The sequence below is a fragment of the Rhea americana genome, unplaced genomic scaffold (genome assembly GCF_003343005.1).
Source record: "Rhea americana isolate MKP2758 unplaced genomic scaffold, rheAme1 scaffold_89, whole genome shotgun sequence".
Classification (NCBI taxonomy): domain Eukaryota; kingdom Metazoa; phylum Chordata; class Aves; order Rheiformes; family Rheidae; genus Rhea; species Rhea americana.
In genome coordinates, this window is record NW_028187077.1 from 1,787,830 (window position 1) to 1,801,656 (window position 13,827).

Below are 13,827 nucleotides of genomic sequence, written 5' to 3' on the forward strand. Positions count from 1 at the left end.
GCGCGGCGCGGCGGCCGAGAAGGAGGAGGCGGCGGCGGCGGCAGCGCTGGGGCTGCGGGCGGCCGTGAGCGCCCTGGGAGAGCGGCGGCCGCTGGCGCCGCTGGGCAACAGCCTGGAGCTGAGCTGCGGTGAGTGCGGGCAGCGCTGCCCCGCGGCGCAGCGCCGCTGCCCTGCCCTGCCCTGCCCTGCCCCGCCGGGGCTGCCGGCGCTAACGCGGCCGCTCTCTCCCGCCCAGATTCCCCGAGCGTCATGGACATCTCGGCGTGCTCCGAGGCGGCGGAGGGGAGCCCCGATGTTAACAGCGTGCCGGACTACGCCAGCGACATCCACACCTACCTGCGGGAAATGGAGGTGAGCACCGGCGCGCTGCCCCCCCGCAGCACCGCTGGCGGGGCCGGCGCGGGTCTGCCCGAGCGCTGGTTACCGCTGCAGCAGGGGCTGGCTGGGAAGGGAGCGCGGTGGATGTCGCGTCCCCCGCTGCGCAYGCAAGGCCGCCGTTTTGTAGTGATGCTGACCGTGCCGCATGCTGAGCGTAAGCTGGGAAGCGAGGTTACGGAAAAGCAGCTTGCCGATCCTACCTTTGCTAYTGCTGCCTGATTCTGATCTGCTTAAAACTTTTTAACCAGGATAAGCAGAGTTACGATACCTGCTTGCCCACAAGCGCTTACAGCAAACTAAACCTTGTACGTTATAAAATCTTACAGGTGAAATGCAAGCCTAAAGTGGGTTACATGAAGAAGCAACCTGATATCACCAACAACATGCGGGCCATTCTCGTGGACTGGCTAGTGGAAGTTGGAGAAGAATACAAGTTACAGAATGAAACGCTGCACTTAGCTGTAAATTACATTGATAGGTTTCTTTCTTCAATGTCTGTTCTAAGAGGAAAACTTCAGCTTGTGGGTACTGCAGCTATGCTGCTTGCATCGTAAGTGAAACTGGTTAACTTAAAATTCTACCTGCTGGTCTCATACAGATGGAAATCTTCTCCTGTGGCTATCATGTTTTGTTTTTTTGTAGACAGATTGACTAGGGATGGTTTCACACTAGGTAAAAAGCTGCAGTTATCCACCTAAGAACTTGGTAACCTAGGTCGGAGTCTGCAAGCAAGATCCTAGGCTGTTTGCGGATTGGCCCTATGTTAGGATTCATTATGTCTCGCTGCAGCAACAAAAAGGCTTTTGAAATGTTTGGGGGGGGGAATATGTACAAAGAATGTGAAAAAAGTTTTGCTCATAACTGTTTGTCTGCTGTATTTTCAAAAACTTTAGTAGCTCTTAAGTCCCAAATTAGTTAATGGTAAAATTGCTGAGTGTAGCTCTCTGTAAGTTCAAAGTTGATCCAAAAAACTAGTGGACTGGATGCAGCAAACTCGAGTAATGGTATACAGCCACTTTCGAGTCAGAACTTGTAGTAAGATCTGTCTTCATTAAATGTTGCTGGTTACTTGGTTCTCGCTACACAATTACTTGCTCGTAACTGTTCTTTATGGCAGAAAGTTTGAAGAAATCTATCCGCCGGAAGTAGCAGAGTTTGTCTACATCACAGATGACACCTATACCAAGAAGCAAGTTTTAAGGATGGAGCACTTAATTTTGAAAGTTTTGTCATTTGACTTGGCAGCTCCAACRATCAACCAATTCCTTACCCAGTATTTCCTACATGAGCAGACAAGTGCTAAAGTTGAGAGCTTATCGATGGTAAGTAAAAATTAGTACTTGAATCTGTGTAACTGGAAAGTTATCTTATTAATGCACYTTACAAGCTGTTTTCCATTTCCAATAGAAAAAGAAAAATTGTAAGAGATATTTTAGTCCAGGCTTTCCTGTCTCCCACTCTTTCTTAAATCAGTAACTTCACTCTCTGGAGGACTTATGGAGAGTGCACCTGGTATGCCGTGTGCTCCTCCAGTGGTGGTGCTTTGCCACTGAAAACTAACCCTTTTGTCCGCTGCTTAGTGGAGTGACCTGAACAGCATTGCCCTCCCATACTTGACCTGGCTTTTGTATGAATGCTTACTCAAAGCTGGCTGAGACTGATAAATCTAGGGTCTGCTTTGGTGCTGGATGTTTTTTCTGATGCTTTCCCATCTAAAATTAACACACACTTTCCCCCMAAAAGGGACATCATTCCTTAAGTCTCCTTGCTAAAATTTCCTATGGAAACTAAATAGGGCTCAACGCAGAAACATATTGGTCACCAGAAATGGACATCTTGACTCGCTAGTATCTCATCTGAGTGGACTTGTCTTCTTCGTGGTTTAGTTTGGCTAGAAAGGACACTTTTGGGGCGGGGGGGGGGAACAGGTATTGAGCTCTAAATTCAGAAGCTAGTTTATAAAGCAGRGCACAATGAACATCTTGGGTTTATTCCAGATTAAGTCTTAAATTATCTTAAACCCACAGCGTGTGGCAGGTGCCAGAGATGCTRAACAGAAGCAGTTGTCTTGCTAGACAAAGGTCAGATATGACTGGACTCATCTCTCCAGATCTCGCACACCTCTAAAGATAAAAATATGTGGCATTGAAACATCATGCAGAGGAATGGTGTTAGACTGAGCTAATGCAGATGCTACAAGAGATATTTCTTTGGTATATTCCTTGAGCTTTGTTGCTGTTCAGGAAGCCCCAGAACTGGAGGTGATGGCTTAGTTTGTCAGCCCTCATTCTTACMTCTTTTTCTTTCTTGTGCCAATGTCCAACGCCTTAACCTGTGTCAATTTTGTCCTGAACAGAATATCAGTACTTATTAGAAGGACAAATTTCTGGGCCAGCTCAATAAGGGAGTTAACTGGGAAAAGCTGTTTCCCCTGACTRATGGCAGCATTGGAAGTTTTGGATTATGGTCTGGGTGGAACCATTTTAATATTCCTCTTCCTTTTGGAGGTAGATGATTCCCTTTCTCTCGTCTTCCTTGCAGTACCTGGGGGAGCTGAGTCTCATTGACGCCGATCCTTACCTGAAATACCTGCCATCAGTTATTGCTGCTGCAGCATTTCATCTAGCAGGCTACACAATCACTGGACAAACTTGGGTATGTAGCACTGACACTGAGCCTGCAAATCCCTTTGTGCATATGTTTGTATGCAGTTCTGCATGCTCTGGCAAAGCTGTCCTTTGGGCTTGGGCTGCAGGAGTTACAGCCCCTCCACACCAGGAGCCTGTTAATTTGGGATCGTTCCTGCTGGTCTTTGAAAGAGAAAGGGGYGTGGGGAGAACCTCTTCTGGGAAGGGAGAAGCATCTACTGATGTGCTCTGTTCCTGTGCTTCTTCTCAAAGCTGTTAGCCGCTTCCTTGTGATGAGGAAGTGAGCAGAAAGAAACCGTAAGGAGGCAATGTAATGGAGGCAAGGAGTATGTCTAGTTTCTGCCTCTAAAGGATACGATAATTTTCAGGATTAATATAAATTTGCACAAACTGCTGAAGTCTGAGCAGTGAGTATTTTCATGCTTGAGATAACTATGCTCCCTCAGCCTATGAGGACAACAGCAAAATACACCATTCTCTGCTGGTTTCAGTGGGAAGCTAAAAACTCCACAAACAGYATTAGCTCATCAGTGTAAGATAACAGAAACATGCTCAAATGTTCCTCTTGCTTTTCTTTTTCTCAGCCCGAATCTCTGTGCAAAGTAACAGGCTACACCCTTGAAAACATTAAGCCTTGCCTCATGGACCTACACAAGACCTACCTCAAAGCAGCACAACACACACAACAGTCGATAAGGGAAAAATACAAGAGCACAAAGTGAGTATCTGTAGAGATGTATGATAAACTAATATTAAGCATGAGTGTCCTAGCATGCAYTTGCTAAACTGGGAGTTTTTAACTTGAGATGAGTCTAAAGTCAGACTAAACTAATCAAATCAGCAATGCAAGTGTGACTGACAAGACTCTCCCAAGATTTTTTGCATGGTGCTTTGTGGAGCAATCCCTCACATTCACTGACAGGCTAGCTACCCAGCCATTAGCTGAACTGTCCCGTAAACTGGAGGGATTTTCTTTAAGTTTCTATAATTGGTAGATAGGAAACTACATAATGCTCCCTCTGTCCCCCCCCCCCCCAAAAAAAAACAAAGAAAAGGTGTCAGCATGGCAGCTGACAAGCTCCGAATTTTTTCATTGGTTCTGTCTTTAGCAAAATGYACTTTGCTGCAATATAAATGCTATTCTTTCCAGCAGACAGCACTGAAGTGAGTTACATCCTACATGTTTTTTCCCCTCCTCTAGGTACCATGGAGTATCGCTCATTGACCCACCAGAGACACTAAACTTATTGTAACAATCAAGAGACTGATCTTTTWAAAAGATGTATATTACCTTTCCGAGAAAATGATGTACAGTTTTAAACAGGGTTCAGAAATTTAGATGTGATCATTCAGAATATTAATGCAGGTTTTGATGAGCTTAATTATGAAGTTAGTTTTATGTGGTTTTAATGTAAATCTTTTGTACATGCAATCTTGTTAAAATATTTAGCTGGATTTTTTTATAAAAATGTTCTCTTGAAGCACAGAATTAACCATGCAGACCAAGTGCRTGTCTGAGACTGCTTATCTAATTATAGGATAAACAGTAATAAAGCAGTGCATTAAAGTAGGGCTTTTTCCAAGTGAGAGTGCCTTGGACTCCATAGCAGTATTTGTAGCATTTTTCTACTGTCTAGTTTAAACTGAGACTTAGTATAGACCCAAAATGTGGCTTAACAGCAGTAACAGTGGAAGAAAGTATACAGCTATGAGGAGAACACCTTGTTGAAGTTAACTTATGTGAGACTCTTTAGGATGTGCTAGATACTGGAAATGTGGATTTCTACCTAGCGTACTGCCAGATCTCTATCAGGTTAAAGGCCAAGTGTTCTACTGCAGGGACYGCATGGCTCCAGCTAGTGTACCAGTCCATACTTCCTGGGTAGAAAATGGTCTTACTATAGGTATTTTCTAGTCAGAGTGTAAAAGAGATACTGAYTTAAGCCTGTGAAGTTCCCATTAATGTACCTGCTGCCCCAAAAGCCTGTTAGTGTCTACTAAAAAACTCTGGTCATCAGTCTGTTTGCTTAGCACTTTGGTGGCAAGATTAAAGTGCAGCAGGGTGAACTGCTGCTGTGTCCTCGGGAGGGAGGGAGAAATGCCTTTTGGCCTGGATGGACTGGGTGCAGAATGGTCCCAACTGTGTACATCCTTATCCCTTGAGAAGGGTTCCTCCGCAGCATACAGCACAAACGTAACCAACTTGTCTTAATTTCTCTTAGTTACTACAACTGCTACACAAATTAGTGGCAAATAATCAGTGTTGGAGCAAATGGACACTCACCTACAACCTGTATAAATGGAGTGATGTCCTGTACCTACTGTGCTTTGAATGYGAAGCAGTGAATGTATGGAGGTGGGTTTTTAAATGAGCCACTTCCAGGCTGGCTAATAAACATTTTTACATTTGATGTTAGTGGTCTTGCTGATACCTTAAGAACACTGACAGTTGGTAGTATTACCATCAGAAATTGGCATTTGTTTCTAAATCCTTGCAGGGACTGCCCTGAGAAATCTGTGCCGTAATTGATAGAGGTATGTGGTTAACCAAAGAGACAAACAGTACCAATTTAAATTTTATATAAATGTGGAGCAGTTTGTGTGGTGTAGACTATTAAAAAAAAATAAACCACCACCAACAAAAAACATCCCACCATCAACAGCCCTCCATCAAGCTGATAAGCATGCATTTTTGGTGAGAAAATTCACACRTCAATTCAGTAACTAAAAACTTGCTGCTCTATCTGCATGCCTGCTAAACCATCTCACCCCTGCCCAGTCTGTGGTATTGAGCCCTCCACAAACCGGAACAGTTACAACTCTAGTTTAGTGGTGTTGACTTACGAAGTTAGGACAAAGTAAGCAGCAGAGAGGGCACCTTTTCTGGCAGATCTGAGCTTCTTAGGATGCACTTTGACAGAAAGTTTATATGTATTCTAACGTGTAATGAAGAGCTACATTTCATAGTCTTCCTTGTTCTCCAGTAGCCTTCACTAGCTCAATTCCAACAGTTTGCCACTGAAAAGCTAAGGCTTGTTTGATTAAAACTACACAGTATCATGTCTGGTGCTTGGTATTRGAAATACTCTAACTTACAGGGAGGGAGTCTGAATATACATTATTAACACATGTGCTTCTGCCATTGTTTCAACATCAGCTGGTGACCCTTGAAGGTCAAATGAAAATGCTGAATGCCACTACTTGAAGACCTAGAGCACAGTGCTCTTCCTGAGAAACTGGGTTCTGCCTTCTACTTCTTGTGGTAGATACTAGGAACTTAAAAGAACATTAAGAAGTGCAAACATAAGAGGAATAGTTTGAAGAAAGCTTATGAATTCTTTTCCACAGAAAAGAACAAGATACCAGTACTCTGGTGAAAGTCTTCAGTAACTTGCTGTATTCATTCACAGCTTAGTGAAATGTCTCCTTGCTCTGTTTTGGATAAAAAGCATTGTTGTTGTTTCCATAGCACAGAGAATAATGCTCTCTTGCTCCYTATGCTTTGCTTTCAGCATATGGTATCTGGTATGACTTCCTGTATAGCCTAAAAAATGCTTCAGCCAAGGGGCTGGCATCTCAGCCTAGTATGACTGTTCCTCCTGCCATACTGACAGCTCCTGCTGCTGCACTGGTTAACATCCTTTTCCATCTTCTCAATTTCTACAGCTAGCAGGGGAAGTTTTTAGCTCCTGATACACAGCTTTGAACAAAAAAGCTGAGGTTGCATTATRCTACCATTTTGTCTATCCAGTGTAACTTCTCGCATTCCTTTCAAAAAAAGGGGGGGGGATGCAGAGCATGCACAAGTATGTGTGGAAATAACAGGATCCCTAAATAAAAGAGGAGAGTTCTTCCTGAAGAAGTCAAAAGAAACAATCTTCACGTGTTCCTTTGCTCCTAACATCCCTTTCCAGTCAGAAGAACTGACACTAAGAAAATGCACTGGTTTAGCTCCTGGAGGAACAGGGTTTGTCTGTCCCTTTCTGAAAGAGYACAACTTGATTAAAGCTGGTAATTAGCAAGGAGTGTTTTTCCCCTGCACCCCCCACCAAGTTCTAAAATGGATTCCAGGATGCATCTGTGACAGCAACTTCTCTCCTGTTCATATTTCATGAAATACTGATGTCACATGTAAAATAGTCCTATTTTGCTCTTGTACATATGTGTGTGTTTCTGACTTGACTCAGTTCTCAAACAAAGCAGCTYGGACATTCTGGAAACCTCTCTTTTTTCCTCCTGCTTTGTTTTGCCTGATTTTAAATTCAGAGCATAATTCTTCGACTGGTGCAAGAAGCATTCCTGTTTGTTGCATGTAATATTTAATTAAAACTTTTTTTTTTTAAAAAAGTGTATTGCTGAACTGTGAGTCACTTTCATCTTCAAGTTTTCCAGCCTCTAGTCCCTGGCTGGAAGCTGTATGCTAGTCTGTCAAGTATTTGCACTTTTGCTGATTTTTATGCAAAGCAATTTTAGTGAAGGTAAGAGATGTCTTAATCACAGTAAATCAAATCACAGTAAATCATTTCCTGCTGTGACACCTTTCAAGGTATGATACAGTTATGTTAATTAAAAAACCCTATTCCCAGCATTAAGCTTGAGCCATAATTCCTTTTACCAACTGAACTCTGGCTACAGAGCTTCCAATGGCTAGAACTGTTGATTTATGCTGATTTAAAAATTAAGATTACCATCTATCCTGCTTGTGCAACCCAAGTTAAATAACCTGAGTTAGTTCAGGACAACACTACCCCAGAATTTAATTTATATGCTCACTTCATATTTTTTTATTTAAAAATGTGTACAAATATTATGTGAAATATACACGGAAGCAGACCTGAGTTTGGGGGGGAGGGAAGAACGTTATCTACAAAAATAAGGTCAGTAACAATAGACAAATTATGTATTTATACAGTGTTTCTGAAAGATGATGGCTTTAATGAGCAGCTCTCTTCTTTTTTCTCTTTTTGTTAACTGTTTTCTTACTTGTATTTTCTTGTTTCAAGCTGGTCTGTGTTCTGTGAGCAAATGACATTTTAACCAACGTATTAAAATAAAATTGCTTAAGGAACGGTTGGTTGATCCTCTAACAGGGCAACMATCCACCATGCTGAGCACAGAGCTCAAACTAATTTCTACGGACTGTTGAAACACACTAACTGAAGTTTCCATGAAGGGATACAATAATTAATCTAACCTACGAAAGATTAAAATTTAAGATGAGCTGCGATAGGCAGTCTCTGCAGCATGTCTTAATCAGCAACTGCTTCAAATCCACTTTTATACTTATTCCCTTTGGTATGATTAATATTAGCAAAACATAGATAAGCCTCTCAAACAGCTGCAGGTCAGCCAGGACAACTGGCCTCAGAGACGAGCAAACTAGTATGGATTTAAGCTTCCAATGATGCTACCTCTGCAGTTGCCTTGATAACTGGAGTCCCTGTCCTGGCCTTGCCAAAATTCTCAGCACCAGCTAGAGAGCAAAGCCTTTGATAACATCTGGTRCTTTCAGAAACTACTTCTTACCTACTCCTTCCCCCTCTTATTTTCACATTATGGTTACCTTGTTTTTTTTGGTGCATCCTGTGGTTCTAGGATGACAACTTCTTCCTCTTCACTGTCAGACAGTACAATAGGTTCATCTTTAAAAAAAATAAAAAAATCAATTTTGTACAAACTTGTGTAACTAAATTATTTCTCACTACTGCTAGTGCATAATTTGGAGCAGTAGCTCTTAGTATACCATAAAAAGCACACTTCTTTTGAAGAAGTGTCCACATACTACCTACGTAGCAAATGKGTGTGTCTCCAAGTGGGTATGCTAATTCCCCTTTCTTGCTAAGGAAGTTTTTTTCAYATTTTAATCCTATGTTGTTAACAAAATGATGTTATATCTGATAGCAAGATGAATACTTACCTTTCTCAGTTTCATTTGTAATACATGTATCTTCCATTTTTTGACATTCAAAAGCAGTAGCATCAATTTCACCTTCTTCTTCTGCTGCTTCTTCCCTCTCAGATTCTTCAAGGTCTCCCCAGGCATTCTCTATTCCCTCCCCAATTTGAGCAGTCCCAGGGGTATGCAATATTGGTTTGGTAAAACTTAAAATAGTTAAGAAAAATCCCAGATAGCTGGTAATCTGTTTGTATTCTTAATATAAAATGGTTGAATTTTAAGCTGTGTCTTTTCTGCCTAGGCCTTTAAGGGGGAGGTAGGAGAGAACACTTCCTCCCTGGGGAGACTGACAGTTTTAGTTTTGTTTGACTCTCTCACAAGAATTTGGTACATAATAACCAGTCACTTCAGACCACAGTTTTGCAGTTTATATTAGGAATTAAATTATCTAAMATCAGTTATTACCAAAACCAATATGATTGTGATGCTTCATTTGAAGGCTATGAGGCTACCTAAGCTATGAGGAATTCTGAATTCCGTTTAGCTTCTAGTAGGGCTAAAGTGGCAGCGGAGGGAAAGTTTCCGCCTCCCCCCCCATATAATGCAATAAAAAGATACACTTCTGAAGGAGGGTCAGCTTTAGTGATGATTTCCTCTGCTTGTTCTTCCACATTCTTAGTATCAACAGCAGCTCTTTCCATTTTGAAAGCAGTGATCTTTTGATTTGGTATAGATTCTGCAAAGCCAAACTTCCCACCTTCTTTCCTAGTTATTCAATGACAAAKGTTATTTCAGGATGTTTCATGCTTATAAATGCTTTTTCTTTTCAAGCTCAGCCACTTACTGTTTAAAATAGCTACACGAAAAAAATTATTATTTTTTACATTTGTATTAAGGCCGGCTTTATTTTTGTAAGCATGTTTCTGAAAAGTATTCTTTTCCCCTTTTTGCCAAAACTCACCTAACTTTCTGGTCATTCTCCAATGCCTTTTGAATTAGTTCTGTTATTTCTGCAACCTTAACAGCTGTTATTTTGCTGCATCTCAGAACCTGTTTATAATATATAACAGGAGTTTACAACTGTGAAAACATGGCATTTTTATCAAAACCATAATACACTGGAGTCACAAAATCTTAAAATACAACATGACCTCTTAGTATGAGGCCATGGATACACTATGAGCTCAGGTTAATGAAGAGCCTCTAGCTGTAAATGAAAGCGCAGTCTGGGTTCCTCTATAGTCTCCATCCCTCGAATCAAGGCGAGAGAGGGGAAAAGGAGGAAAGAGATGCTTATCTGACCAAACAACGTTGCACTTTGTTATCTCTCTTCTTCAGCACTAAAAACATACCTTTTCCAATCAAATCAGACAGTTTTCTTAGCTTCAAAATGTGAAGGACTTTTCAATATCAACATTACAGTACAGGAAGTAGCTTAGATTTGAGAGAAAGACTGGTCAAGGCAAATATTTACCTGATCTTTTAATAGCATAATCCCACCACTGGATTGTATGGTACAAATTTCACGATGTTTATTCATAGCAATTACAAGGAGGCCATCCATTACACGTTCTTCTCTCTCACTTGGATCCACCAATAAGTAGGTCCTAGAATCAAGTTTTTGAATATAAYGCAATAGTAAGAGTTTAAGGCAAGAGAGTTACTATCCTTAAGAAAGTATAGCCAGACAATTGGTTTAAGTAGCAGTAATTATGATTATGTCTTCCCACCCCCAACCTGAGAAAGTTTTCTACATTGTYTGTGAAAGGGGCTGGTTACTTAAACTTGTGCAGAACCTGTAASTTTCTCCATCACATCTCATTGCAGCTAAAGTGCTTTAAGAAATCAGCTTATCAATAAAAATAGTTTTAGGACTCTTCTACATTTATTGTCAACTTCTGCAGAAGTTGACAATACCTTGTTTCTTTCAAAGACTTACCAAAAAAAAAACGAAAAAAAAGAAAAAGAAAACCCACCAACGACAACAACAAAAAACAAACTTACCCTTGTTGGAAGAAGGCAAAACTGACACAAATAGGCATGTGATGGATACTCAAAGGGACAGGATCACGCTCCTCAGGGGTGTACTTTAAAAAGAGTTATCCCAGAAGATAAATAATTACAAAACATGTATTTGATTTCAAACAGATATACTGTACACACAAGATATTTAAAGGAATAAAAAGCAAAAGAAAAAAAGGCACATAAACCTTTAGTCATCTAAGTATTAACAAAATCTTGCTAACACTTCTTCTGTAGTTTTATTTATTAYCTACATCGCTAAACAGAGCCCATTCTTCATTCTTGTATTTGATCCAGCTGAAATATTGCTCATCAGTTAAAACAGTCTGTAAAATACTTATTTATTACRTTAAATATCCACAAACCTGAAGTTGATAAAATTCTTTGTTCAGCAGGCTCACTTCCTATCCTCTCACATGTTCCCCAGCAATGTATTTATCTTAAAGCAGTATGTATCTTGGTATTCATCTGTTTACATAAACATTTATTTCTTATCTCAGACAGAGGGGAAGAACTATCTGTGATCCTACAGCATTTACTATGGGCTGATATAACTTACCACAGTTATTTCCTCTCCTTGTACAGATACATCTGGTCTGCGAAAATGGCACAAAGCTACAATTCCTGCTATGCTAGCAGCATCAATAATGTTCCCATCGTGATTTAACAGATGCAGGTCCACACGGATTTGCCAAACCTGAGAAAAAAYGTACATAACGACTCAGTAATTTGTAACATGATTCCACAGAACCTGTTATTTTTCAAAATGTGTTCAGCTTTTGAATCACAAAAAAATCAGGTATATTTATCAGTTCTTGGCTTAAGAAGTTAGGATGAAAAATCTTGGCAAATTCAAAGATACACAATGATGTGCTAGGTTTAAACACTGGTTAATTTTGACAAATACACAACAGTGAAGTACAGCTAAAGACATTAATTCCACAAAGAAATATTCATGGGTCCTAACTATCTCAAAAGGCCTAGACAGATGAGAAAGTTAAAATACAGGTGAACTCAGATAGGTAGATCCTTATTACATTAAACTAAGATCCTTATTATWTTAAGCTAAAGTCAGAATTCTTAGTTTTCAAAACAAGGCAGTGACCACCTTAACACATCATACACAYCCTCTAGTATAAACCCATCTAGAATCAGTAGCTTTCCATACCTTTTCACCAGCAATAACACAGAGAGATTCTGTATCTATACACTTGGAGTTTCTCAGGCATCGTTCTATTAGTCTGTTCAGTTTCACTAGTAATTCAGATTGCCTGTTAAAACAAAATTGCCCCAAACTGTGTGTGATTACACTGTACATTTATACGTACTGAAACRGTGGCTCTTATCTTGCCCGTTTTTAGTCTAAGACAGCTACATACCTGCCAGGCTCAAAAYCAGGTGCTGCCATTGGTGAGAGTTCAAGATTGAAAAAAAGTATACCTTCTGTAGCCCGATTTGGCTTCGGAGGAACAAGTTCACATGAGACTTGTCCAAGAACCCTGCAGAGGGAAATAAACCCCCAGAACACAGAATTTAGTAGGAAAAAAACCCTACCACTGAAACAAAATACATTCTCTGACAAAATGTACATTTGGGCTTTTATTTTGTAGTTCTGTCTTCTCCCGGTTTCTACCTAGGCCCTGTCACACAATTTAAACGCTAGTCACTAACTGAAATGACTGAATGTAGACATTTCAACATTCTCCTAAACTYTGGCATTAAAAGCAAAATTGAACATATAAGAACTGAGAACTAGAATTTYAATTAAGTGCACATATTCTACTTCTCCCCATACATAAATGGGGCATCTGGTTTATAGGAGACTACAAAATGTACAAAATCATTGAAAAACAGGATAAAAAATTATTCACATTGTCTACATTTGGTGAGTTTTTCTTAAGCTACCAGCAACATGGATCCCATCCTTTCACTCTCCTTTTGACTCCAGTTTRTCATATATTCCTATTCCTGAACTGCTACTGCTTTTCAGACTTCAGCCCTTGAAAAAGTGACATCAGTGGGTTTCATCCAACGCTGTGCGTTTCATTTGCTTCTCTCGTTGGGGAAAGGTAACGTTTTAAAGCCAGAGCACCAGCAGCACCTGAGCCACCTTCATCGGGCAGCGAGGCGAGGTCAGGCGTGGGCAGCGGCCTGCCCAGGCCGCCTGAGCYCGTTCTCGGCCAGGCCCGGCCCACGGCACAACCCCAGCCCCAACCCCAGCTACCTGGTCTTCCCCAGTTCCACGATGCAGCAGCCGTAGTCGGCGCCGAAGGAGATGCGCACGTTGCGGTAGTCATAGCACTCCCGCCCATCCAGGCGCTGCCAGGGAGACACACAAGGTTACTGCGCCACCCGCGCCGGGCGGGGGCCAGGGAGGGGGCCCGCCGCGGGCAGGGCGGGGAGGGAAGCGGAGGGGAGGCCGGTGCGGTACCTTCCGTTCCTGGACAGCGCGCAGGAGGAAGCGCCGCTCGCAGTTGGACAACGGCGTCTCCTTCATGGCGGCCGTTAACGGGCGGTGCGAGTGCGAGCCGCTGCGTCATCACACGGCGGCCGCTGGGCGCCAGGGCGCGTGCGCAGGGCGGCTGCGCGAGCCGCCCACAGGGCGGGAAGTGCGTTAACGACTCCARCGGCTGAGGTGAAGCGTTCTTCGCACAGGGCTCTGCGGGCAGGTGGCGAAAAGTGGAGTCTTTACAGCCTCGGGCAGACATACCTTCTAAGAGAAACCTATTTGTCTCCGATGGCCAAGCCTGATAAATAAAGGTGGTGGATAGAGTGAGTGATCTCACTATCACCTTCTGCATTTATGAACTTGCTTTCTGGAGAATTTGAAAGTTAAATTGATCTCTATTAATCTACAATTTGTTTGGTATCACTAGTCCTACT

General features: G+C 41.8%; 2 protein-coding genes across 2 annotated transcripts; one reads left to right on the forward strand and one right to left on the reverse strand.

Moving 5' to 3' along the window:
• Nucleotides 1–4: 4 nt before the first annotated feature.
• On the forward strand, nt 5–7,808 carry CCNA2 (cyclin A2; the record flags this gene model as incomplete). Its single annotated transcript, XM_085323909.1, has 7 exons — nt 5–128; nt 236–351; nt 705–928; nt 1,496–1,700; nt 2,920–3,033; nt 3,611–3,744; nt 4,228–7,808. Coding segments are annotated over 7 exons (969 nt in total), but the record flags the coding sequence as incomplete, so codon positions are not given.
• Nucleotides 7,809–7,940: 132 nt separating this feature from the next.
• On the reverse strand, nt 7,941–13,495 carry EXOSC9 (exosome component 9). The gene is made up of 12 exons (XM_085323946.1): nt 13,376–13,495; nt 13,169–13,263; nt 12,324–12,443; nt 12,113–12,215; nt 11,504–11,641; nt 10,927–11,009; nt 10,397–10,529; nt 9,884–9,972; nt 9,541–9,687; nt 8,944–9,128; nt 8,590–8,668; nt 7,941–8,041 (listed from the first exon to the last, which is right to left on the reverse strand). Exons 1-12 carry the CDS (start codon nt 13,439–13,441, stop codon nt 7,960–7,962), a joined length of 1,320 nt encoding a protein of 439 aa, XP_085180072.1. The 5' UTR covers nt 13,442–13,495; the 3' UTR covers nt 7,941–7,959.
• Nucleotides 13,496–13,827: the final 332 nt, after the last annotated feature.